Below are 27,562 nucleotides of genomic sequence, written 5' to 3'. Positions count from 1 at the left end.
TGGCTTCAGAAGGAGGCACCTCACAGACTGTTACCTGGGAGTTTCCTTACCAGTTAACAGAGCCCCAGGTATATCACATGCATTCCTTTTGTCTTGGACTTTCCACTAGTAGATATGTAGGATTTACATACTTATCAAACCAGTCAATCCTAAAGGAACCAACCCTGAATACTCATTGGAAGGACTGATGCTGAAACTGAAGCTCTAATACTTTGTCCACCTGATGCAAAGAGCCAATTCATTGAAAGAACTTGATGCTTGGAACGACTGAGGGCAGAAGGACAAGGGGGTGACAGAGGACGAGACTGTTGGATGGCATCATCAATTCAACAGACATGAGTTTGAGCAAACTCCAGGATATAGTGAAGGACAGGGAAGCCTGGCATGCTGCAGTCCATGGGTTGCAAACAATTGGACACAGCTGTGAGACTGTACAACAACAACAAACTTACCTGAACTATTGACTAGATAGATGGGTGACACAGTGGTAAAGAATCTGCTTGCCAACGCAGGAGACTCAGGAGATGCAGGTTTGATCACTGGGTCGAGAAGATCCCCTGGAGGAGGAAATGGCAACCCACTCCAGTATTCTTGCTTGGAAAATTCCATGGACAGAGGAGTCTGGTGGGCTATATATAGTCCGTGTCATGTCGCAAAGAGTCTGACATGACTGAGCAGGCACATTGACCAATATATCCAGTAAAACACAGATCTTTTTCTTTTCTTTTTTAAGAGTTTACATTTTGAAAACTTTAACATTTTCCTTTTTCAAACTGTGGTTTCAGATCTGACTAGACAATGTATTGATAGGCATGCAGCTCTACTGTGCTGGCATCAGGCTATCCTACAAGGAGTGACTTCTTGATCTGAGATGTGGCATATCCACTCCTTAAATACACATTATTGCAACTGCACAGCAGTAAAAAATTTCTACAACTTTAGTGCTTATGTTTAATTAAAGTAGAAAAGTATCCCCGGGATTTGTGTACATTAAGATGCGCAACCCCAAGATGGTTGTTAAAGCTCGCTCTCCGAGGGCCAACCGCAGCTCCGCCTCAGTCCCAACCTAAGGGGATTCACACTTGCTGGGCTGGTGGCTTTTCTCCCCCCAGCGGTCTGGACGGAATAGCTACTTGCGGTGCTAGGGACCCATTCTGTCTCTGCCCCGCCCCTACGTCACTGCGCGCCCCGCCCTTTTCGGGCCCGCCCCCGGCCTGCAAGCTCCCTGAGCCTCTCTGGCTGCCACTCTTTGGAAAGGAAGTGGCGTATGCATGAGGTTGGCAGTTAAAGTACGAATCACCGTGAGGAGCGGCAGTTGGGTCCAGGCGGGAGGCGGGACTTCCGCTCCCTCGTGGGTAAGTCTCCGGGAGGCGGAAGAGCAGCGGGCGCGGGAGGGTTGTAGAGTTGCAAGTTGAGCTCGAGTTGCGGGTCTTTAAGTGGTCGCGCCCCCTTGGAGAACGCGACCTGACGGCTAGGCGGTCCTGGCTCTTCCGCCTCGCGGTAAGTAGGATCGCCTGGCGGCACCGGTTATGGAGGTGTGTGGCCCCGGCGCTGACCTGCTGCCGCCATCCCTTGCTATAGGGTAGTGGCTTCCCTGTCAGCTTTGCCTCCCAGCATTCACTCCCCGTGTTGTCCTGGGTCTCGGCCGCAGCCGCAGTGCCAGCCCTCCACGCACGCCCCAGGGACCCTTCTGAGACGCTGGTACAACCTTGTCACGTCCCTACTTGACGTCCCCCATCACAAGATGGCCCTCTTGTTCCTCCCTTCCTAACCCGGTTTCGCCTCCTCTGTACTTAAGCCGCAGGAGACACCTAACATTATTTTGTTCAAAACCGACATGTGTTTACTAGCTCTTGTCCTTTCGTGCGCATATTAGAAGGCATACCTCGTCGCCAGTAGAATCAGTTCGTCTCTGCTCACAGAGCGTTGTTTACGCCTTGTAAAAAGCGCGTGTTAAACTTTTAGTATGGTTGCTTGAATGAGACAGTGTTTTCCCACTGGATTATACATTTCATGAGAGCAAGAATAGGGTGTGCTCATTTGGGATCTACCCAAGGCCTAGTTCAAAAGCACGAAGTTTAAAACTAACAGTATTCGCACTAGCTTCGTGACCGTGGGCACAATCTCCCCATTTATAAAGTGGTGATAAATAAGATAACTAATTTCAGTCATATAGTGTAGAGTGCAGAGTATATACTGCACTCTCTCTATATATATAGATATATCTATATCTATATATAGATATATATTCGTCTTTTTTCCCTTTTTAGCCTTAAGTAGTATACACAGTAGTTGTTAGCTGCTGCTGCTGCCGCTGCCAAGTCGCTTCAGTCGTGTCCGACTCTGTGCGACCCCAGAGACGGCAGCCCACCAGGCTCCCCTGTCCCTGGGATTCTCCAGGCAAGAACACTGGAGTGGGGTGCTATTGCCTTCCCCGAGTTGTTAGCTAGGTATCTTAAATGAATCCAGAGGCACTATAGTTGAGTGGTTTTTGCTTCCTAGCCCTGTAATCGCATTGATACCATCAATTAGTTGATACATTTGGTAGTATTTGGTAAACATAACCTAATGATGTAATTAAAGAGAGTAATGCTAACTGTTGGTATCAACATCTGCAAGAATAAACATTTGACTTTCACTCTCTAAGTGGGCTTCCCAGGTGGTGCTAGAGGTAAAGAACCCATCTGACAATGTGGAAGACATAAAAGACGCTGGTTCCATCCCTGGGTCAGGAAGATCTCCTGGAGTAGGAAATGGCAACCCACTCCAGTATTCTTGTCTGGAAAATCCCATGGACAGAGGACCTTGCAGGCTTTAAGGTCGCAAAGTCAAACATGACTGGAGCAACTGAGCCCTCTAAATAACTTGAGGTTCTTGCTTTAAGTTGTGTGCCTTTCAGACATATGTTTCTGAAGAGATGAAGATAAGTGTGTACACATTATTTTTTACAGGTGTTTGTAAAGTGCTGACCCCTGAACATAGTTGAAACAGAAAATAGGAAGATGGCAGCAAACCCTTCAGGACAAGGTAAGTGCATCCTGGAATTTCTTTTATTCCTAGGAACTTTTCCCTTCTGTAGTAAAGTATTTTGATAGAAAATTTAGCATAGGGCAGTTATTGTAGGCAGAATTAAAAATGAATAGCAAAAAAAAAGACTAGCAAAGTAAAATCGCATATTTGAAGCAATTCCATCATTTTGTCTATATGTCAGTCAGTTCAGTCACTCAGTCATGTCCGACTCTTTTCGACCCCATGAACCAAAGCCTGCCAGGCCTCCCTGTCCATCACCAACTCCCAGAGTCCATCCAAACCCATGTCCATTGAGTTGGTGATGCCATCCAACCATCTCATCCTCTGTCGTCCCCTTCTCCTCCTGCCCTCAATCTTTCCCAGCATCAGGGTCTTTTCAAATGAGTCAGCTCTTCACCTATATGTAACATCCTTAATATCTATTAATCCTATATATTCAGTTCAGTCACTCAGTCACGTCCGACTCCTTGTGACCCCATAGACTGCAACACGCAAGGCCTCCCTGTCCATCACCAACTCCCGGAGTTTACTCAAACTCAGGTCCATTGAGTCGGTGATGCCATCCAACCATCTCATCCTCTGTTGTCCCCCTTCTCCTCCCGCCTTCACTCTTTCCCAGCATCAGGGTCTTTTCAAATGAGTCGGTTCTTCACATCAGGTGGCCAAAGTATTGGAGCTTCAGCATCAGTCCTTCCAATGACTATTCAGGACTGATTTCCTTTAGGATGGACTGGATGGATCTCCTTGCTGTCCAAGGGACTCTCAAGAGTCTTCTGCAACACCACAGTTTAAAAGCATCAATTCTATGGTGCCCAGCTTTCTTTATAGTCCAACTTTCACATCCATACATGACTACTGGGAAAACCATAGCTTTGACTAGATGGACCTTTGTTGGCAAAGTAATGTCTCTGCTTTTTAATATCTTGTCTAGGTTGGTCATAACTTTGCTTCCAAGGAACAAACGTCTTTTCAGTTCATGGCTGCAGTCACCATCTGTAATGATTTTGGAGCCCCCAAAAATGAAATCTGTCACGGTTTCCACTGTTTCCCCATATCCCATGAAGTGATGGGACCAGATGCCACGATCTTAGTTTTCTGAATGTTGAGTTTTAAACCAAATTTTCACTCTCCTGTTTCACTTTCATCAAGAGGCTCTTTTTTTCTTCTTTTTCTGCCATAAGCGTGGTGTCATCTGCATATCTGAGGTTATTGATATTTCTCCCGGTAATCTTGATTCCAGCTTATGCTTCATGCACTCCAGCATTTCTCATGATGTACTCTGCATATAAGTTAAATAAGCAGGGTAACAATATACAGCCTTGATGTACTCCTTTCCCGATTTGGAACCAGTCTGTTGTTCCATGTCCAGTTCTAACTGTTGCTTCTTGACCTGTGTATAGATTTCTCTGGTTAGGTGGTCTGGTATTCCCATCTCCGTAAGAATTTTCCAGAGTTTGTTGTGGTCCATACAGTCGAAGGCTTTGGCATAGTCAGTGAAACAGTAGATATTTTTATGGAACTCTCTTGCTTTTTGATGATACAGCAGATGTTGGCAATTTGATCTCTGGTTTCTCCGCCTTTCCTAAATCCAGCTTGAACACCTGGAACATCTAAATCCTATATTTTAATCTGTGTTAATATTGCTCACATTGTAAACTTAGGTCCTCCTCTGACATTAGTTCTCTTACTTTTTTACTTGAGGTAAGAACCACTTTTAAAGAAGTTAATGTTGTCATTGGGCCATATCCATGCCTTTATTTTCATTTGCTTGAAAAACTTTCCATACACATTTCATGTGTGTTAAGAGCTCCCTTAAGCAAATCAAGTTAGAAACATCCCGAGTAAGGAGTTTTTGTTTTGTTTAAAAATAAGTTTTCAAAAACAAAGTTTAATCTCCAGAAAGTATTCAGTTCCACCTTGTGAAACTTACAAACTTACAAACCTACTTGAAAAATTGAAACTTCTGTTTTCCTCTCCGTATCAAAATTAAGCGTCTATTTGACAGATCTTATTTTTAAACTAAGCTTAGTCGTGTTTCATTTTAAACGTCATGTAAACATGTTTGTGTCCACCTCACACTCACTGTACTGTCTGTGAGAATCATCCATGTTGTGCCTTGTATCAACTGTTTATTCTTTTTTACTGCAGACTAGTATTCCATTGGGGAGAAGGCATTGGCACCCCATTCCAGTACTCTTGCCTGGAAAATCCCATGGACGGAGGAGCCTGGTAGGCTGCAGTCCATGGGGTCGCTAAGAGTCAGACACGACTGAGCGACTTCACTTTCACTTTTCACTTTCATGCATTGGAGAAGGAAATGGCAACCCACTCCAGTGTTCTTGCCTGGAGAATCCCAGGGACAGGGGAGCCGTCTCTGGGGTCGCACAGAGTCAGACACGACTGAAGCAACTTAGCAGCAGCAGCAGCAGTATCCCATTGCATGAATTTACCACAGTTTCCTTATTCGTTTTCCTTTTTGGAGACTTTGGGATTCTGTCAGTTTGCGTCATTGTGAATAAAGCTGCTTTGAATATTTGTTAAGTCCTTTTGCAGATATTTGGATAAATAGCTAGGAGTGGAGCAGTGGAGTGTACTTTACATTCCTTCTGGTAAAGTGTGATATTTCTGGTTGCTCCCTATAGAGCACTATTGGTCTTTTCAATTTTAGCCATTTTAGAGGGTGTAAAAGTGACATCTCATTATAGTATTAGCTTGCATTTCCCTGATGACAAATGTTGAGCACTTTTTAATATGCTTATTAGCCATTGCAAATCTTTGTGAAGTGTTTATTCAGACTTCCTTTTGCTTATTTTTTTAAAAAATTGTTTTTATTATCAGTTTTTTTTTAAGAGTCTAGATACAGGTTCTGTGTCACTGCTAATTACATCACCTAGATCATTTTGGAGTTGGTTTCTGTTGACCGCATTTTTTTTTTTTTTTTTTTTGGAGCATGGGTCACATTTTTCTTTTTCTTACTGTAAAAGTGAAAGTCACTCAGTCATGTCCGACTTTGTGACCCCATAGACTGTACAGTCCATGGAATTCTCTAGGCCAGAATACTGGAATGGGTAGTCTTTCCCATCTCCAGGGGATTTTCCCAACCCAGGGATGGAACCCAGGTCTCCCACATTGCAGGTGGATTCTTTACCAGCTGAGCCACCAGGGAAGCCCAAGTTTCTTACTACACTTAGTGACTTGTTATGAAATCTGGGTACTATGACTAATAGGTTATAGAGACCCTGGATTCTGTTATATTCCTCTGAAATGTGATTTTTGTTCTAGCAGATGGCTTGGCTCAACTCATACTCCAAACAAATTCTTGTCTCCTTTACGTTGGGCTGCAGCAGCTCAAATCTTGCTCACTTTTTTTTTTTTTTTTGTCTTAAACAACAGTCTTTATTTTTACACAAAGCAGTCAAAATGGGGCAGTTCCTCAAAGGGTACTTGGAATTAGAAAATCCATCCTGGGTGTGAAAGTTTAAGTTGCTAAGTTGCGTCCAACACTTTGTGACCCCATGGACTGCAGCCTGCCAGGCTCCTCTGTCCATGGGATTTTCCAGGCAAGAATACTGGAGTGAGTTCCCATTTCCTTCTCCAGGGAATGTTTCCCAGGATTGAACCTGAGTCTTCTGCCTTGGCAGGTAGGTTCTTTACCACCAAGCCACCTGGGAAGCCCTTTATAGAAGTGCGGTATTGTAAAAACCTAGCTGTGGTGACCGCTTTACTGGGTGTAACCAGCTAATGCAGTTCTGTTCTCTCAAATACCCAAGAGTGATTTGTGTGTTCTATGGACTAATTACAGGTCAGCCTTCCCCTGTGGTCTTTGACCTCTTCTTTTCAACAGGTTATAGGGATTCAGATTAAAATTTTAATTTGAACCAAAATGAAACTAAGAGAAATCCATTTTGGAGAGAAAATATGCTTCTAAAAGTCACATCATGAAGTCCAAATGAAAACAAAATAAATGTTTTTATCCTTCTGTTGTAATAGCACAGATATTCAAGATTTATAATTTTTTTAAGCAGTTGGAATAAAACACAATCATTTTTACTGTTGCCTTTGATTGATCCGTAGTCAAATCCACTATGAAACCTCCCCTAAATAGGTTAGTCCTTTGACTTCTGTTGCTCTTTTGTCAGTGATTTTTTGGTGTCATGAGCTGCTGCTATTAGACACCAGCAGAGGGAGTCCATAGACTCCGAAACTCTCAGGGAAAAGAAACTATTTGGAGCTACTGCATTTTACTCTTTATGTTAAATTACTTCTGTACTGTTTATGTGTATTGGAACTACTTACTATGAAGATTGAAGACAAAGTTCCATAATTATCTGACAATAATAACTGAAAGAACAATGACTTTTACAAAAATCTTCATCTGTCTGGTGTAATGTATTAATGTCTCTACTGTAGGGGACAGGCCATCTTTTATTTAGATCTAGCAGTCTTATCATACTACAGTAGCAATCTGAACTGCTAAATTTCACAGGCTCTTCAGACAGTTACTGAAGTCTCTCAATTCTCCTTAGCATTCATCATAGTGTAGAACATTTGATGGGTTCATAACAATTATTTGATTGATAAGTAACATTTTGAGAATTTAATATGTAGAGGCAGATTGTCAAACTGGAATTTGGCCAAGTACCATTCCTATGGAAAGAGGCTCTCATGACTGGCAAATATCAGAGTCCTTGATCATGTGTTGGCAGTTGGGAGATTTCGTCTAACCTGATTTTAGCTACACAGAGAAACCTGGTGAAAAACTAAGTAACATCTTAGTTCTTTTAGTTCTTTTATCGTTATCTCATAATGCTTGGAGTAATAACTGTAATTCCTGTAATCCAGTGATGGGAACTATTGATTTGGGCCCACTTCGGATGTTCTTAGCTGTGATTTCAGGATGCTGTGTAGGATTGGAGTAGCATAGCTCCTGGGAGGTGTCTTGGTGACCTCAGACCCAAGTATCTAAACCATCTATGTTCCAGAAGGAAAGCAAATTTACCCTTCAGGCTTGTGCTAAGGTATGCTACCTCTCAATTAAGAATTTATCCTAGGGGAGGAGCCAAGATGGCGGAGGAGTAGGACGGGGAGAACACTTTCTCCCCCACAAATTCATCAAAAGAGCATTTAAACGTCGAGTAAATTCCACAAAACAACTTCTGAATGCCGGCAGAGGACATCAGGCACCCAGAAAAGCAACCCAACTCTTCGAAAGGAGGTAGGAAAAAATATAAAAGACAAAAAAAGAGACAAAAGAGGGAGGGACGGAGTTCCGTCCCGGGAAGGGAGTCTTAAAAAGAGAGAAGTTTCCAAACACCAGGAAACCTTCTCACTGCCGAATCTGTGCCGAACTTTGGAAGCACAGAGGGCAACATAACAGGAAGAAAAAATAAATAAACAATTAAAACTCGAAGATTGCGAGTCCTATGGTAACTCCCCCAGTGGAGAAGCAGCGCAGACGCCTGCACGCGCCATTAGCAAGCGGGGGCTGGGCAGGGAGGCGCAGCGTGGGCTGCATCGCTTAGAGTAAGAATCTGGCCTGAATACCCTGAGCACTATCTGAGCGAAATAATTTGGGCTAGCAAACCAGACTGTGGGATATCTACCACGCGAAAAGCCAGCCCCAACCTAAGACACCGCCAGGCCCGCGCACGGAACAAAGAATTGAACAGAGATAGCCAGCTGCAGACCTTCCCCCTCCGGTGACAGGCAGCCAGAGCCGGAAGGGGGCAATCGCAGCCCCAGAGAGACATTATCTATAAAACTGTAAGCAGGCTTCTTTGCTAACTAAAACTTTTTGGGGGTCTGGACGGTTAACATCTGCCTGAGAAGGTGCGCCGGTTTTACACCCAGATAACCGAGTGGCGGGGAGGCGATAAGTCGCAGCATTGGCGCTCGCCAAACACCTCATTACTTGAGCTGCTCGGACCTGGGAAGAGCACAAAACTCAGGCTCAACTGAGTCTGCGCCTCTGAGGACTACCCGAGTGCCTGAACCTGAGCGGCTTGGACCTGGGAGGTACATGCAACCCAGGGCCAGCCTCGGATTGTTCCCGGCGGAACAACCTAGAGCCCGAGCAGTGTGGGCAGGGAGGCTACACGCGCCGTGAGCGGGGGCAGACCCAGTGTGGCTGAGGCACTGCGAGCGCACGCCAGTGTTATTTGTTTGCAGCATCCCTCCCTCCCTCCCCACAGTGCGACTGAACAAAGAGAAGAAATACAGCTCCACCCATCAGAACACCGACACAAGCTTCCCTAACCAGGAAACCTTGACAAGCCACCTGTACAAACCCACACACAGCGAGGAAAAGCCACAATAAAGAGAACTCCACAAACTGCCAGAATACAGAAAGGACACCCCAAACTCAGCAATTTAAACAAGATGAAGAGACAGAGGAATAGCCAGCAGATAAAGGAACAGGATAAATGCCCACCAAACCAAACAAAAGAGGAAGAGATAGGGAATCTACCTGATAAAGAATTCCAAATAATGATAGTGAAATTGATCCAAAATCTTGAAATTAAAATGGAATCACAGATAAATAGCTTGGAGACAAGGATTGAGAAGATGCAAGAAAGGTTTAACAAGGACCTAGAAGAAATAAAAAAGAGTCAATATATAATGAATAATGCAATAAATGAAATTAAAAACACTCTGGAGGCAACAAATAGTAGAATAACAGAGGCAGAAGATAGGATTAGTGAATTAGAAGATAGAATGGTAGAAATAAATGAATCAGAATAAAAGAAAAACGAATTAAAAGAAATGAGGACAATCTCAGAGACCTCCAGGACAATATTAAACGCTACAACATTCCAATCATACGGGTTCCAGAAGAAGAAGACAAAAAGAAAGACCATGAGAAAATACTTGAGGAGAGATAATAGTTGAAAACTTCCCTAAACTGGGGAAGGAAATAATCACCCAAGTCCAAGAAACCCAGAGAATCCCAAACAGGATAAACCCAAGGCGAAACACCCCAAGACACATATTAATCAAATTAACAAAGATCAAACACAAAGAACAAATATTAAAAGCAGCAAGGGAAAAACAACAAATAACACACAAGGGAATTCCCATAAGGATAACAGCTGATCTTTCAATAGAAACTCTTCAAGCCAGGAGGGAATGGCAAGACATACTTAAAATGATGAAAGAAAATAACCTACAGCCCAGATTATTGTACCCAGCAAGGATTTCATTCAAGTATGAAGGAGAAATCAAAAGCTTCTCAGACAAGCAAAAGCTGAGAGAATTCTGCACCACCAAACCAGCTCTCCAACAAATACTAAAGGATATTCTCTAGACAGGAAACACAAAAATGGTGTATAAATTCGAACCCCAAACAATAAAGTAAATGGCAACGGGATCATACTTATCAGTAATTACCTTAAACGTAAATGGGTTGAATGCCCCAACCAAAAGACAAAGACTGGCTGAATGGATACAAAAACAAGACTCCTACATATGTTGTCTACAGGAGACCCACCTCAAAACAGGGGACACATACAGACTGAAAGTGAAGGGCTGGAAAAAGATTTTCCATGCAAATAGGGACCAAAAGAAAGCAGGAGTAGCAATACTCATATCAGATAAAATAGACTTTAAAACAAAGGCTGTGAAAAGAGACAAAGAAGGTCACTACATAATGATCAAAGGATCAATCCAAGAAGAAGATATAACAATTATAAATATATATGCACCCAACACGGGAGCACCGCAGTATGTAAGACAAATGCTAACAAGTATGAAAGGAGAAATTACCAATAACACAATAATAGTGGGAGACTTTAATACCCCACTCACACCTATGGATAGATCAACTAAACAGAAAATTAACAAGGAAACACAAACTTTAAACGATACAATAGACCAGTTAGACCTAATTGATATCTATAGGACATTTCATCCCAAAACAATGAATTTCACCTTTTTCTCAAGGGCACATGGAACCTTCTCCAGGATAGATCACATCCTGGGCCATAAAGCTAGCCTTGGTAAATTCAGAAAAATAGAAATCATTCCAAGCATCTTTTCTGACCACAATGCAGTAAGATTAGATCTCAATTACAGGAGAAAAACTATTAAAAATTCCAACATATGGAGGATGAACAACACCCTGCTGAATAACCAACAAATCACAGAAGAAATCAAAAAAGAAATCAAAATTTGCATAGAAACGAATGAAAATGAAAACACAACAACCCAAAACCTGTGGGACACAGTAAAAGCAGTCCTAAGGGGAAAGTTCATAGCAATACAGGCACACCTCAAGAAACAAGAAAAAAGTCAAATAAATAACCTAACTCTACACCTAAAGCAACTAGAAAAGGAAGAAATGAAGAACCCCAGGGTTAGTAGAAGGAAAGAAATCTTAAAAATTAGAGCAGAAATAAATGCAAAAGAAACAAAAGAGACCATAGCAAAAATCAACAAAGCCAAAAGCTGGTTCTTTGAAAGGATAAATAAAATTGATAAACCATTAGCCAGACTCATCAAGAAACAAAGGGAGAAAAATCAAATCAATAAAATTAGAAACGAAAATGGAGAGATCACAACAGACAACACAGAAATACAAAGGATCATAAGAGACTATTATCAACAATTATATGCCAATAAAATGGACAATGAGGAAGAAATGGACAAATTCTTAGAAAAGTACAACTTTCCAAAACTCGACCAGGAAGAAATAGAAAACCTTAACAGACCCATCACAAGCACGGAAATTGAAACTATAATCAAAAATCTTCCAGCAAACAAAAGCCCAGGTCCAGACGGCTTCACAGCTGAATTCTACCAAAAATTTAGAGAAGAGCTAACACCTATCCTGCTCAAACTCTTCCAGAAAATTGCAGAGGAAGGTAAACTTCCAAACTCATTCTATGAGGCCACCATCACCCTAATACCAAAACCTGACAAAGATCCCACAAAAAAAGAAAACTACAGGCCAATGTCACTGATGAACATAGATGCAAAAATCCTTAACAAAATTCTAGCAATCAGAATCCAACAACACATTAAAAAGATCATACACCATGACCAAGTGGGCTTTATCCCAGGGATGCAAGGATTCTTCAATATCCACAAATCAATCAGTGTAATACACCACATTAACAAATTGAAAAACAAAAACCATATGATTATCTCAATAGATGCAGAGAAAGCCTTTGACAAAATTCAACACCCATTTATGATAAAAACTCTCCAGAAAGCAGGAATAGAAGGAACATACCTCAACATAATAAAAGCTATATATGACAAACCCACAGCAAACATTATCCTCAATGGTGAAAAATTGAAAGCATTTCCTCTAAAGTCAGGAACAAGACAAGGGTGCCCACTTTCACCATTACTATTCAACATAGTTTTGGAAGTTTTGGCCACAGCAATCAGAGCAGAAAAATAAAAGGAATCCAAATTGGAAAAGAAGAAGTAAAACTCTCACTGTTTGCAGATGACATGATCCTCTACATAGAAAACCCTAAAGATTCCACCAGAAAATTACTAGAACTAATCAATGATTATAGTAAAGTTGCAGGATATAAAATCAACACACAGAAATCCCTTGCATTCCTATACACTAATAATGAGAAAACAGAAAGAGAAATTAAGGAAACAATTCCATTCACCATTGCAACGAAAAGAATAAAATACTTAGGAATATATCTACCTAAAGAAACTAATATATATAGAAAACTATAAAACACTGGTGAAAGAAATCAAAGAGGACACTAATAGATGGAGAAATATACCATGTTCATGGATTGGAAGAATCAGTATAGTGAAAATGAGTATACTACCCAAAGCAATTTATAGATTCAATGCAATCCCTATCAAGCTACCAACAGTATTCTTCACAGAGCTAGAACAAATAATTTCACAATTTGTATGGAAATACAAAAAAACTCGAATAGCCAAAGCAATCTTGAGAAAGAAAAATGGAACTGGAGGAATCAACCTACCTGACTTCAGGCTCTACTACAAAGCCACAGTTATCAAGACAGTATGGTACTGGCACAAAGACAGAAATATAGATCAATGGAACAAAATAGAAAGCCCAGAGATAAATCCACGCACATATGGACACCTTATCTTTGACAAAGGAGGCAAGAATATACAATGGATTAAAGACAATGTCTTTGACAAGTGGTGCTGGGAAATCTGGTCAACCACTTGTAAAAGAATGAAACTAGAACACTTTCTAACACCATATACAAAAATAAACTCAAAATGGATTAAAGATCTCAACATAAGACCAGAAACTATAAAACTCCTAGAGGAGAACATAGGCAAAACACTCTCTGACATACATCACAGCAGGATCCTCTATGACCCACCTCCCAGAATATTGGAAATAAAAGCAAAAATAAACAAATGGGACCTAATTAACCTTAAAAGCTTCTGCACATCAAAGGAAACTATTAGCAAGGTGAAAAGACAGCCTTCAGAATGGGAGAAAATAATAGCAAATGAAGCAACCGACAAACAACTAATCTCAAAAATATACAAGCAACTCCTACAGCTCAACTCCAGAAAAATAAATGACCCAATCAAAAAATGGGCCAAAGATCTAAATAGACATTTCTCCAAAGAAGACATACAGATGGCTAACAAACACATGAAAAGATGCTCAACATCACTCATTATCAGAGAAATGCAAATCAAAACCACTATGAGATACCATTTCACACCAGTCAGAATGGCTGCGATCCAAAAGTCTACAAATAATAAATGCTGGAGAGGGTGTGGAGAAAAGGGAACCCTCTTACACTGTTGGTGGGAATGCAAACTAGTACAGCCACTATGGAGAACAGTGTGGAGATTCCTTAAAAAACTGGAAATAGAACTGCCTTACGATCCAGCAATCCCACTGCTGGGCATACACACTGAGGAAACCAGAAGGGAAAGAGACACGTGTACCCCAATGTTCATCGCAGCACTGTTTATAATAGCCAGGACATGGAAGCAACCTAGATGTCCATCAGCAGATGAATGGATAAGAAAGCAGTGGTACATATACACAATGGAGTATTACTCAGCCATTAAAAAGAATACATTTGAATCAGTTCTAATGAGGTGGATGAAACTGGAGCCTATTATACAGAGTGAAGTAAGCCAGAAGGAAAAATACCAATACAGTATACTAACGCATATATATGGAATTTAGAAAGAGGGTAACGATAACCCTGTATACGAGACAGCAAAAGAGACACTGATGTATAGAACAGGCTTATGGACTCTGTGGGAGAGGGAGAGGGTGGGAAGATTTGGGAGAATGGCATTGAAACATGTGAAATGTCATGTATGAAACGAGATGCCAGTCCAGGTTCAATGCAGGATGCTGGATGCTTGGGGCTGGTGCACTGGGACGACCCAGAGGGATGGTATGGGGAGGGAGGAGGGAGGAGGGTTCAGGATGGGGAACACATGTATACCTGTGGTGGATTCATTTTGATATTTGGCAAAACTAATACAATTATGTAAGGTTTAAAAATAAAATAAAATTAATTGAGAAAAAAAATAAAAAAATAAAAAATTTAAAAAAAATAAAAAAAAAGAATTTATCCTAGTGATGCATAAAAATCACCTTAAAATTCTTATATTTGTACCTTTTTTAAAGATGAGAGTGTGGATGCAAAGACACAATTTGGAGTTGATTTTTTAAAGCTAGATTTCTAAATAAATAAAGCTAGATTTTTTTTGTCTCATTTTTCATTGCCAAGGCAAAGGCACTACGGTAGTTTTCTGGTGCTGGAATTGATCTATAGGCCCAGGTTCAAGTAGGAATGAAACTGAATTGAGGCAGAATGTTACATAAACTAGAATCAGATTGTTTGTATAGTAAAAGAGAGCTTGTGATCCCCAGGTCCATTCAGACTGACCTGGGAGGCCAGTCATGTGAGTGTAACCTTGAAAGCTGTGCTAATCAGTTGTACCCTTTGTAATGGAAACCTGTTTACTGAAAGAGAATTGTCAGAATGGGGCTGACAAGAATCTAGTGAGGGACTTCCCTGGTAGTCCAGTGGCTAAAACTCTGGGCTCCCAATGCAGGGGGCCCAGGTTGGATCCCTGGTCAGGGAACTAGATCCCACATGCCTCAACTAAGACTCAGCGCAACCAAATAAATATATATATATATTTTTTAAAGAATCTAGTGAGGTTAACAAACTAAATGACAGAGAACACTAAGTGATAATAAAAGTAATAGCTAGTATTTAGTAAGCATTGGAAGGACTGATGTTGAAGCTGAAACTCCAATACTTTGCCCACCTGATGCAAAGAACTGACTCCTTGGAAAGACCCTGATGCTGGGAAAGATTGAGGGCAGGAGGAGAGGGGGACAAAAGAGGATGAGATGGTGGGATGGCATCACCGACTCAATGGACATGGGCTTGGGTGGACTCTGGGAGTTGGCGATGGCCAGGGAGGCCTGGCGTGCTGCGATTCATGGGGTCACAAAGAGTCGGACACGACTGAGTGACTGAACTGAACTGAATGAATCACGTGGCAGGCAGTATGCTAGGTACTTTATTTATATTTACTGTATTTCATATAACCATCCTTTAAAGTTGTCATTGTTATGCCCATTGGTCCTGCATAGTGAGGTAATTTTCCCAATATTAAATAGTAACTGGTAGTACTGAGATGAGAACCCAAATTGAGTCTGTGCCCAGGTTCCCTGTTGATTGTTTCCCACACTGCACTTTTGCTGTGGGTTAGAACATTCTAATTAGAGCATCCAAGAAAAAATTGGGAGCTCTAAACTAGGGGCAAAAGACCTCATCTTTATTTTTGTATCTCTTATGCAGCTGTTATTAAGCAGAAAATCCTTACTATAAACTCTAAAATATAAAATCTTAACTATAAAATCTAAAAATACTAAAACTATTTACTATAAATAAACTCAGAGAAATGAGTTTATCTGTAAGAGGAAATGAAAAATGAGTGAGGAGGAAAGGGTGATTCAAGCAGAAGAGATTTCATCATCTTATTTAGCCACTGATGAAGACAAGGAACCTCAATGGATAGAAAAAGAGGCAGCAGCTTAAAGGGATAAGTCCTTGGGGTCTAAGAGAGAAAGAACTTGAACACAGGGAGATCACCTGATCAGACATCAGGGCTTATTCTTTTCCCTGATCTGTGTTTTCAGCAAATTCTGAAAGGTGGCTAAGAGTTGAATAATTTTTTTTTAAGAGTTGAATTTTTTAATCTTGCAAGTTATAGGAAGTGTTTGCCATTAACTAGCTATCTAGAAGACCAGATACTGCTACTACTTAACTCAGACTTAGACGCAGGCAATCTCTCCTGAATTAGTATAAGCTTGAAACACTGAATACATTTTATGTATCATTAAGGAGGCAGAATAATATTCTGCCTTCCTACCCTCCAAAAACGTGGCAACCTGCTCCAGTATTCTTGCCTGGAAAATTCCATGGACAGAGGAGCCTGGCGGGCTACAGTATGGGGTTGTGAAGAGTTGGACATGATTATTCCTTATTTCCTATTGATTCTCTGATTGTCCTGTTGATTTAACTGCCCGAAAGCTCTTGGGTTTGTCATGTCTGTTCATCTCTCTGGCCATAAACAACCTCTCACCTCTAGCTTGTTCTACTGGCTTTTTTTCTCTTATCTAGTCTATTCTCAACCTTGTAGCTTCCATGATCTTTCTACCAGGGGAAGGGTTATTTTGTCCCTCCACCCCTCGTTAAACTAATTCGTCTAACATTTCAGCTCAAACATTCCTTCCTGGAGGAGACTGCTTTGACACTGCTCCCCCTCCTTCCAGTCTGAGTCAGGCTGATTCAACATTGAGTCCCACAGTGATTGTTATAAATGCTGATAGAATTTTATTTCTTTATTTCAGACTGCTCATCTTAGACTTTAATTATACATTCATCTGTGTAATTATTTGATAATCTCTATCTTCACTGGAATGTTTTAAGAACCATGAGAGCTAGAATGAAGTCAAGTTGTGACACATCGTTGCATTCTTAGCATCTGCCTTAGCGCCTGTATGTATGTCATTTATACACAATAAATAACTTAAAACATGTTGAACTAATAGTTTATTAGTAAACCAATAAACTAACTGGAGGAATGGACTCCTCCGATACTAAATGGCTGTTTTGTTTTTTTGAGGACGGGACTCACTAAGCTTGTAGGGTCTCGGTTACCCAGTCAGGGATTGAACCTAGGCCATGGTACTGAGAGCGTGCCGTGCTGACCAGTAGGTCACCAGGGAACCTCCCCCTAAACAGCTCCCTCAGGATGATATAGTTCGATTCACTGTAGAGTTGTGAAGAGTATATAGCTTGTAAGATAACTACTTGAAAGATTTGAGTTTTTTAAATATCTTTAAAAATAATCAGTTATGAAAGCAGTATAATAACTGTAATTGGAAAGTATATTATCCATACCCGCACTTATCAAACAGTAATTTTCATTCTTTAGTTTTAGATTTTTTCAATAAAAAGATTTCCTATTAGTCCTTGTTTAAGTGTCATAGAACTATTCACACAATGTGAATTATTAGCTATAAGGTTTTAAGTGCAATTTGATGTAATGCTGGTTATTCCAGAATATTTTTAGTGACACAGAAATGTGTGGTATTAAAATGTTTCTATAAATGAATGTGGAAATGAGGGTACATATGATTGTGAATGGAGACAGAGTTATAGTTCTAAAAGTGGAACTTTTAGAGTGTGCTGCATTATAAAATAATTTTATTAGGAAAAAGTTTAGTTATAAAGAAATAGTATTTCCTACTGTACATGAGATAATATGTTTTACTACCCTTATGCTTCTAAGAATGTAAAAGTTACCTTTACCTTTAAGATACATGTAAAACATCATAAAAGTAAAATACTGAATTATGGCAAGGATGGTTTGTCTTAAAACAGTGCATGTAGTGACTGTAATAGAAGTTCAGTTTTATGTATCTATGCCCTTGAGTTAAGTTTGTGCAAACCTTGACAGTGGGAGAATCTTGCTCTAGAAAATTATACTTAACTGCTTCACATAACTCACCTTCCCGGGTGGCTCAGTGGTAAAGAATCTGCCTGCCAGTGTAGGAGACTCAGGTTCAATTCCTGGATCAGGAAGATCCCCTGGAGGAGGAAATGGCAACCTGCTCCAGTAATCCTGCCTGAAAAATCCCATGGACAGAAGAGCCTGGAGGGCTGCAGTTCATGGGGTCGCAAAGAGCCAGACATAACTGAGTGACTAAGCATAATGCACTTCATGTAACAAATAGACTACCTAGTATTTTGTCTTAAGTTTCGAGTTTGAAATAAGCTATTATTGTTACTTAAGTTCTATTGACTATATATGTCTATAATATAGTAAATGTTTTGTGCAAAAACTGACACATAAATTATTTTTGAAAGGTCAAGAAGGAAGTACAATTTTGGGACATCAGACAAGATCAGAAAATAAGAGCCCGATAGACCTGACCATAGCCTTTCCCTTTCAGTTACGTTCCATCTCTCTCACAGAACTGTTTGCTAGTCAGTTGCAATTCTTTGACTTGTTCCTTGAAAGACTGTGTGTGTCATTTCTGAATGAAAGTGTTGAGAAAAAGAAATACAGTTTTGACCTGAGTATATCTAGTACTTTTCATGCTTTCCACTTCCATGAAAGAGGCATTCATAAAGACTCCTAAAACTGAGAACTAAGAAAATCTCCACTTCAGAGATTGACTGAGCAAGGGAGAGATTGGTCCCTGCAGGATTTGGGGCCGCAGAGATTTTAAGAAACAAATGCTGTTACCCATCTTTGGCGATTAAAATTCTGTAGAACTCACTCTTAAAAGTCCTCAGTCAGTATTATACTTTGCTTTTATCTGCGTATAATGCCGTTACAGTTGGTTGAAGACAGGCAGTAGAGAAGGAAACTGCTTACTAGTAGTTTATTATCATGTTAGAGAATAAAGTTTTGCTTTCTGGATGTCTAGGTAGCCTAGGCTTATAAAATAGCTCTAATCTGTTTTCTTTCTTTCTCATTCCGCCCCCCCTCTCTTATTTTAGGTTTTCAAAACAAAAATAGAGTTGCAATCTTGGCAGAACTGGACAAAGAAAAAAGAAAGTTACTAATGCAGAACCAATCTTCAACAAATCATCCTGGAGCTAGGTATAGAAGAATAATCTGGTTTTTGTATTTAGTGATATAAAAAGTGTCTTGGACAGAATTAAAATTGGTTGGCAGTGATTTGTTTCTTTAACATGTGACGTTTTATTTCCTAGTTGGATTTGAAGAAATTAGATTTTTAAAAATTGATTAGATTTTAAATATTTTCATTCTAATCAGAATATTTAATTTTCTCTACAGGCTACTTGCAAAAAAAAGAAAAGAGTTTTGTGTTTTTTGGTTGTTGTTATTCATGAAATTATTGTTAATGTCCCACTTTTTAAGCATTATGCCAAGTAGGTAAAATTGAGGTAGCTTAATGATCTTTATTTCATTTCTGCTATCTTAAATCTCTTCCCTGACACCCATTATTCTTTGCAGCCACCACCTTAACTTCCCCTTCTCTCTTTCAGGCAGATCTCTTAAAGGAGTTGTCCGTACCTGCTCATCTCTGCTCTCTCACTTACTGACTCCTTAGCTTACTACAGTCTGACTTCCAGGCCTCCCCACCCTAGCCCCAAAGAATGGGTTGGAGCCCAGGTCACTTGCAGCTTCCTTGTGGCTAAATCTGATGAACCAAAGTCCTTTTCTTGTTAGACTGCTTATCATTATTTGAAACCACTGATTTCTTCCTTTTCAAAAAATGGAAATGTAGTTACTGTACAGTATTGTGTTAGCTGCAGGTTTACTGCATAACGATTTGACATCTGCGTACATTGTGATCTGATCACTACAGTAAGTAACCGTCTGTCCCTACACAAAGGTATTACAACATTGTTGATCACATTTCTTATGCTGCATATTACATTCCTGTGACCTCTTTATTTTCCAACGGGCTGGTGCCTCTTAATCCCCTTTACCTGTTTCTCCCACCTCACACCCCTTCCCTCTGTTAACCACCTGTTTATCTGTGAGTCTGGTTAATTTTTTAATTTTTATTGGCATATACTTGATATACAATATTGTGTTAGATTCAGGTGTATAGAAGTCTGTTTTCGTTTTGTTTTTTAGATGCCACATATAAGTGAGCTCATATGGTATTTGCCATCACAAATGACAAGCTTTTTATTTTTTTATTCCATTGTATACAGCTTCCTCCTCCTTAAAGGACTCTTCTTGGCCTCCATTCATTCACTGTTACACTGTCTTGGTGTCTACTTTAGCCATTTCTCCACCGCCTGTCTCTCGAATGTTGGTATTCCTCCGAGCATTCATTCACCGTTATACTGTCTTGGTGTCTATTTTAGCCATTTCTCCACTGCCTGTCTCTGGAATGTTGGTATTCCTCCGAGTTCTGTTCTAGACCCAGTCGCCCAGTCTGCGTCTTTTCACTGGCAGTTGCATCCACTTTCACAGCCTGTTATTTATGTGCTGATAACTTTTACACGCTTACATCTCTAGCCCATTCCTCTCTCAAGCACCAGACTGCCTCCTGGACATCTGCACTTTGATGTCCTACAGGCATCTCACACTTGGTGTGTTTCATACTGAACTCATCTCCCCTCTCTACCTACTTAGTATTCTTGGCTTACTTGTTGCCATGAGTGGTACAGATCTACTAGTAATCAAAGTCAGAAACATGAACTTTAATTGTTTATTATTCCCTCTCACTTCCGTCTCCAAGCATTTATCACTCTCTTATGTTTAATTTCCTGGCCTAGGAATCGAATTTCTTGATTTCTTTCACAAGGCTGTACATGTCCTGGTACCTGCCTTCCTTCCTAGACTCATGTTTTGACAACCCACTTCTCCCCTCTCCAGACCTCCAGTCCTACTAAACCATAAATTTCTTCAAATGTGTCAGGTTTGAACCCTGCCTTCGTATGCTCTACCATCTGCTTGAAATAGTCAGCTCTTTAGTTTTCATCATAAATGTAACTTTATGATAGACCAGAGTACCTCAGATCAGTTTGAAAGCAGAAGGCCATAAATCATTGATAAAAAGGAGATAATCTGAAGCACTAGTAAATAATATGTATGGGCTTTTCCATATAAATTAATGTAAACAGTGGAAGAAGGGGAAAAGACTTATTCAGGAAGATGTTTTGTTTTTTAAATAATCCCTATATAGAATATCTAATGACAAATGTGATTCAGAAGTAAAGGAGTCTCTAAATAGTCAAGTAACTAAGATTCTCATTTTAGCATTGCGCTCTCGAGACCCGCCCTCAACAAGGACTTCCGGGACCACGCTGAGCAGCAGCATATTGCAGCCCAGCAGAAGGCAGCTTTGCAGGTAAGAAAAGTGTGACTGACATTCTTGTCTCACCAGAGATTTCCGGGGGCTTGGAAACCAGCACAGTTCTTATTTTGTATTGCATTGGAGCAATATCAATAAAAATGTTCCATACATAATTGCAGTGGTTTGCTGATGTTCAGTCATGCCCAAAGGATTTGAAGGAGCAATACAGGAGTAATGAAAGTATCTTTTATATTGTTGAAGTGGTCATGATTGATTTTTTGCCGCACCTGGGAAGAGACTGCTTGTGCACAAAAGAGTGTAGGATATTTGGATGGCCTGAATGAACGCAAGAAGCCAAACTGGCTGGCTAGTTTAATAGTACATATATATTTTTCAAATTGGTCATGCTGTTATGTCCTTTGATAGTCTTACTGATTTATTGTTGCTTGGATTCTTTTTTTAATGGTCAGCATATCTGTTTTGAGTGGTGCTAGTGGTAAAGAAGAGATAAGAAAGCCTTCTTCAGCGATCAATGCAAAGAAATAGAGGAAAACAACAGAATGGGAAAGACTAGGGATCTCTTCAAGAAAATCAGAGATACCAAAGGAACATTTCATGCAAAGATGAGCTCGATAAAGGACAGAAATGGTATGGACCTAACAGAAGCAGAAGATATGAAGAAGAGATGGCAAGAATACACAGAAAAACTGTACAAAAAAGATCTTCACGACCCAGATAATCACGATGGTGTGATCACTGACCTAGAGCCAGACATCCTGGAATCTGAAGTCAAGTGGGCCTTGGAAAGCATCACTACGAACAAAGCTAGTGGAGGTGATGGAATTCCAGTTGAGCTATTCCAAATCCTGAAAGATGATGCTGTGAAAGTGCTGCACTCAATATGCCATCAAATTTGGAAAACTCAGCAGTGGCCACAGGACTGGAAAAGGTCAGTTTTCATTCCAATCCCAAAGAAAGGCAATGCCAAAGAATGCTCAGACTACCGCACAGTTGCACTCATCTCACATGCTACTAAAGTAATGCTCAAAATTCTCCAAGCCAGGCTTCAGCAACATGTGAACCGTGAACTTCCTGATGTTCAAGCTGGTTTTAGAAAAGGCAGAGGAACCAGAGATCAAATTGCCAATATCCGCTGGATCATGGAAAAAGCAAGAGAGTTCCAGAAAAACATCTATTTCTGCTTTATTGACTATGCCAAAGCCTTGACTGTGTGGATCACAATAAACTGTGGAAAATTCTGAAAGAGATGGGAATACCAGAACACCTGATCTGCCTCTTGAGAAATGTGTATGCAGGTCAGGAAGCAACAGTTAGAACTGGACATGGAACAACAGACTGGTTCCAAATAGGAAAAGGAATTCGTCAAGGCTGTATATTGTCACCCTGTTTATTTAACTTATATGCAGAGTATCTCATGAGAAACGCTGGACTGGAAGAAACACAAGCTGGAATCAAGATTGCCAGGAGAAATATCAATAACCTCAGATATGCAGAAGACACCACCCTTATGGCAGAAAGTGAAGAGGAACTAAAAAGCCTCTTGATGAAAGTGAAAGTGGAGAGTGAAAAAGTTGGCCTAAAGCTCAACATTCAGAAAACGAAGATCATGGCATCCGGTCCCACCACTTCATGGGAAATAGATGGGGAAACAGTGTCAGACTTCATTTTTCTGGGCTCCAAAATCACTGCAGATGGTGCAGATGGTGACTGCAGCCATGGAATTAAAAGATGCTTACTCCTTGGAAGGAAAGTTATGACCAACCTAGATAGCATATTCAAAAGCAGAGACATTCCTTTGCCAACAAAGGTTCGTCTAGTCAAGGCTATGGTTTTTCCTGTGGTCATGTATGGATGTGAGAGTTGGACTGTAAAGAAGGCTGAGCACCGAAGAATTGATGCTTTTGAACTGTGGTGTTGGAGGACTCTTGAGAGTCCCTTGGACTGCACGGAGATCCAACCAGTATATCCTGAAGGAGATCAGCCCTGGGATTTCTTTGGAAGGAATGATGCTAAAGCTGAAACTCCAGTACTTTGGCCACCTTATGTGAAGAGTTGACTCATTGGAAAAGAGTCTGATGCTGGGAGGGATTGGGGGCAGCAGGAGAAGGGGACGACAGAGGATGAGATGGCTGGATGGCATCACTGACTCAATGGACGTGAGTCTGGGTGAATTCTGGGAGTTGGTGATGGACAGGGAGGCCTGGCGTGCTGCGATTCATGGGGTCGGTCGCGAAGAGTCGGACACGACTGAGCAACTGATCTGATCTGAGTGGTAAAGAACCCACCTGCCAATGCAGGAGACATAAGAGACACAGGTTCAATCCCTGGGTTGGGAAGATCCTCTGGAGGAGGGCATGGCAACCCACTCCAGCATTCTTGCCTGGAGAATCCCATGGACAGAGGAGCCTGGTGGGCTGTAGTCTGTAGGGTCGCAAACAGTTGGACACGACTGAGCAAGACTTAACTCTTAATATGGAAATCTGACAACCCATCATCTTAAAAAAACTGACTGTGATGAACAGTTTTAGTATTTCATTGATCTTGGATAATTTAAGATTCTCAGAGACCTTGGACAAGACAGTGTTACTGATGCTTTTAAGCCTTAGAATCTCAGAATTGCAAGGGACATTACACTAAAGATCATCTCCCTTTAGACCACCTATAAACAGTCCTTTGTTTAGTGACAAAGGACATCACTGGTGGTTTTGTTATTTACATTCCAGCATTCTCTACAAAATGTTGGCATCTTAATCACCAGCCATCAGCTGCCTTCCCCCTTCTCCTTCCAACTTCTGCCGTTCTTTCTCACTCTCCTGCTTTATTGACCAAGGGCAGAGCACTCTGGGACCTTGTTGCTAGTTTTCCTTCCCACTTCCAGGAACAAAGTAATTCACGTCTTTGACTCAATTACTGACTGATGAGAACCACAAGGAAGAGAGTAGGGAGGATAAATTAGTACCTGGTGCAACTTGTTAATGTGAATTTTTTATTATTGTAGATCTTCTGTGTATTTAAACAAAATTAGCAGCAGCAGAACTGGCTTTTAAAACAAATTTGGTCTTAAGCACTCAGAAAGGGTAAGTAATTTTAATGCCTTGGTTGAAGAACTGTGACTCTTAATAACTAAATTGCCTTTTTTTCTTTTTTTTAAACCTCTCTTAGCATGCACATGCACATTCATCGGGATACTTCATAACTCAAGATTCTGCATTTGGGAATCTCATTCTTCCTGTTTTACCTCGCCTTGACCCAGAATGAAGAAAACATTTGTAACGGAAGTGACTTTGTAATATCAAATGCCAAAGCTACTATCATTCAGTGCTATACAAACTGTGACTTTCAGAATTTTGGTGGACTTTTTTTTATATGTTTTGTTTCTTTAAAAGAAAGATATATTTAAGTGAAAGCAAAAAAAGAAGGCTGACCAGGATGATGAAAGCTCTGGAAGCTGTATTATCTGGGAACTGATGCTGCTGCTCAGGACTATAATCTGTGTGTAAGGCAGTTTGATTTTTAATTCTGAATCAGACCCCAAATTGGATGTGGTCACAAAACCCACCTTCCAAACTAGTTGGACTGAATATATCATGTCTACAGTAGAGTTTCAAGAACCATTTAAAGTACTTTATAAACAAATGAGGGTGCTTTTTAAAAATGTGAACCAATAGGCTTAAGCTACATTCACATTTGCTGTTTATAGAATTGATATCAGTGTACCTTTTGTGTTTATAGTCATCAGATCCTAAAATATCCTTTAACTAGTTTCCCTATTCTCAATTTTAAAAGAAAACCCAAGATGCGAGTAAGTTACCAGCCAGTCGTAAATACCTTTTATAAACCTATGCCACTGTAAATTATGTGATTAAATGCTATTAAAAACAATAAGAAATATAGCTTTAAATTTTGTACATGCTCTTATTTAGTGTTACTACATAAATGGTGTGCCTGAACAGTTTTATTGCCCATTTTTGCTCTAATTAGAAGCAAAGTTGAGCCCCTTTTCAGTTAAAGAGGAAAGAATTAGGTTAAGCAAGTTTCTCAACATGATACAACTTTGAACAGAATACAGGATGCTTACTTAAATATGCAGTCCCCACAACTGACCTTCAGTTCAGTTCAATCCAGTTCAGTTGCTCAGTCATGTCTGAATCTTTGCGACCCCATGAACTGCAGCACGCCAGGCCTCCCTGTCCATCACCAACTCCCGGAGTTCACCCAAACCCATGTCCATTGAGTTGGTGATGCCATCCAGCCATCTCATCCTCTGTTGTCCCCTTCTCCTCCTGCCCCCAAATCCCTCCCAGCATCAGAGTCTTTTCCAATGAGTCAACTACCTTAGTCCTATGCAATTAGTGTCTCTAATTCAAAATAAAGTCTGAAAACCATGGGCTAGAGAATTCAGTGTTCACGATATCTAAAAATCCATACATGTGTACGTCCCTGAACCTTAGAGGTCATTGAGCTAACAGTATTTTTTTTTTTACTTTTAATAGGATTGAAATTATGTTTTACACTATATCACAGATATAGTATTTTTTATAACTGACCTCATCTTGGCCTTAAGTCCCCATCCTGTCTGGTGGTAGGATGAGATTTTAAACTGGAAGTTACAGTTTGAGTCAAGAATTAGAAAAGTTTATGTCCCTTTTTGAACAGATTCTCCTTCCTTCCCTTAGGTATTTGTTCCATGCACTCAGCCCCATCTCACCTAAACTGTACGAAGCAGGAGTGGACAGTTCTAGATATGGCTGTGCCATTTAGATTCTCTCTGTTGAGAATTGGGACTGGTTTTCCTCATTTGCGAAGTTGGCAGCTGTCCCCACTGTAATGGTCACCGTTACAGCAAAGGTGCCCTTTCTCCCACTGCTGGCGAGCACCCGGGCCTTTGCCTCTGCCTGTCCAGGTTCACACAGCTAGCCTTGGCCCTTCTTTTCTTGAATCAATGTAAGTTACTCTTCCGTGCAATCCCTGAGCAACTGGCATCATTCTAAATCTACTGATGCTAGGGATATAACATTTTTGGATTGAATAGTTTTTATGCTATTGATGCTTCTACCAAACATGTAACTTTTATAACCTGGGTGAAAAGATCTTTTTTCCCAGTGGTATCTTTTCTGGTCTCAGCCCTTATATATCACCTAAACATCTGAATCTTTCAGTCCTGTCTTGTAAGCACTTCCTCTACCCCTCTCCTTACAAATTCAGTTCAGTTCCATGCGTATTTACTAACGCCTGCTCTGTAAAGCACTGTGCTTTAAAGGGAAGAGCTAAGACCTGCTTGTAAAGAAGCCGCAGTGCAGAGGAGCCCACTCTGGTGCAGCAGCGAGGAAGCAGCATCCAATGCGGGCCAGGGAGCAGCCAAACCTGAGCCACGCGGTCTAGTCGGGCCTAGAAGGTACTAATGCGGTCTTCCCTGGCAGGGAGAGAAGGTCTGCCCCAGGCAGAGCTCAGGATTTCATCATCAGAGTAGGGGCTGCGACAGCAAGGACCGCAGAGGATAATGGGGAGGGTGGCAGTGGGCCCCAGCGGTGCTCCCTCGGGTGCAGGCGAGTGTGGCTAACCCACTTAACCTTAGGACTTCCCTGTCGCTCTGTCTCGTCTGTAAAAGGGGAACAATGCACACACGGCCTAATGCATAAAGTACCTAGACCAGTATTTTTCAGAGTGCAGGTCTCAATACATTACCGAGTTGAGAGGCCAACTAAATGGCTGAATGGGGTGTGGCCCGCTTTTTTTTTTAATAGAAAATAACAGAGTACATGGCATGTAGAAATAGGAGGTTCTGGTTCGTGAATCTTCCTTTTCTGTGCGTTTGTGAGTTTACTTTATCATAGGCTCCACCTGCATGTAAGGCCTTTGAGGGCAAGGGCTTTTGTTCTTCTTCCTGTTTACTACTGTATCCTGCTGAGAATAGTATTTGGCATATAGTAGGTGGTCAATACTTAATGAAGGAATGAATGAATATGACCTGAATTGTGATGTAAAGGGTATTTTTTTTTAATATACTATGAGTCATGGCAAAAATGTTTTGAAAGCCACTTCTAAATAATACAGATGATAGTGCTTTGTATGACTCTGGAATAAAAACTGAAATGACTCAGTAATTTCAAAGGCTGATTTTTTTCCTGAAAAAATTTTAAGCTGTCTCATTAAGTTGTCTTAGTTCTTTGCTTTACTTTGGCAATAAAAACTCAACCTTGCTATGCA

General features: G+C 40.7%; 1 protein-coding gene across 6 annotated transcripts; it reads left to right on the top strand.

The window, feature by feature from the left end:
* On the top strand, window positions 1-27,562 carry INIP (INTS3 and NABP interacting protein). 6 transcript variants are annotated; one of them, XM_061426528.1, is made up of 5 exons: window positions 1-68; window positions 2,952-3,027; window positions 19,053-19,155; window positions 21,298-21,388; window positions 24,518-27,562. In XM_061426528.1, exons 2-5 carry the CDS (start codon window positions 3,003-3,005, stop codon window positions 24,611-24,613), a joined length of 315 nt encoding a protein of 104 aa, XP_061282512.1. In that variant the 5' UTR covers window positions 1-68; window positions 2,952-3,002; the 3' UTR covers window positions 24,614-27,562. The 6 variants fall into 6 exon arrangements, with proteins under 6 accessions (XP_061282512.1, XP_061282510.1, XP_061282509.1 ...); XM_061426526.1 differs by lacking the exon at window positions 1-68 and adding an exon at window positions 1,273-1,355; XM_061426525.1 differs by lacking the exon at window positions 1-68 and adding an exon at window positions 1,416-1,500.

This window comes from Bos javanicus, chromosome 8 (genome assembly GCF_032452875.1).
Source record: "Bos javanicus breed banteng chromosome 8, ARS-OSU_banteng_1.0, whole genome shotgun sequence".
NCBI lineage: Eukaryota > Metazoa > Chordata > Mammalia > Artiodactyla > Bovidae > Bos > Bos javanicus.
This window is presented reverse-complemented; position numbering and strand designations above follow the sequence as displayed.

Bases quoted from the DNA above. Each gene is read 5' to 3' on its own strand.
- INIP (XM_061426523.1), top strand. From the start codon at position 8,191: ATGCCGGCAGAGGACATCAGGCACCCAGAAAAGCAACCCAACTCTTCG. The intron at 8,246-19,052 runs GTAGGAAAAAAT...CTCTTATTTTAG, and splicing joins ACCCAACTCTTCGAAAGGAG to GTTTTCAAAACAAAAATAGA. The intron at 19,156-21,297 runs GTATAGAAGAAT...TTCTCATTTTAG, and splicing joins ACAAATCATCCTGGAGCTAG to CATTGCGCTCTCGAGACCCG.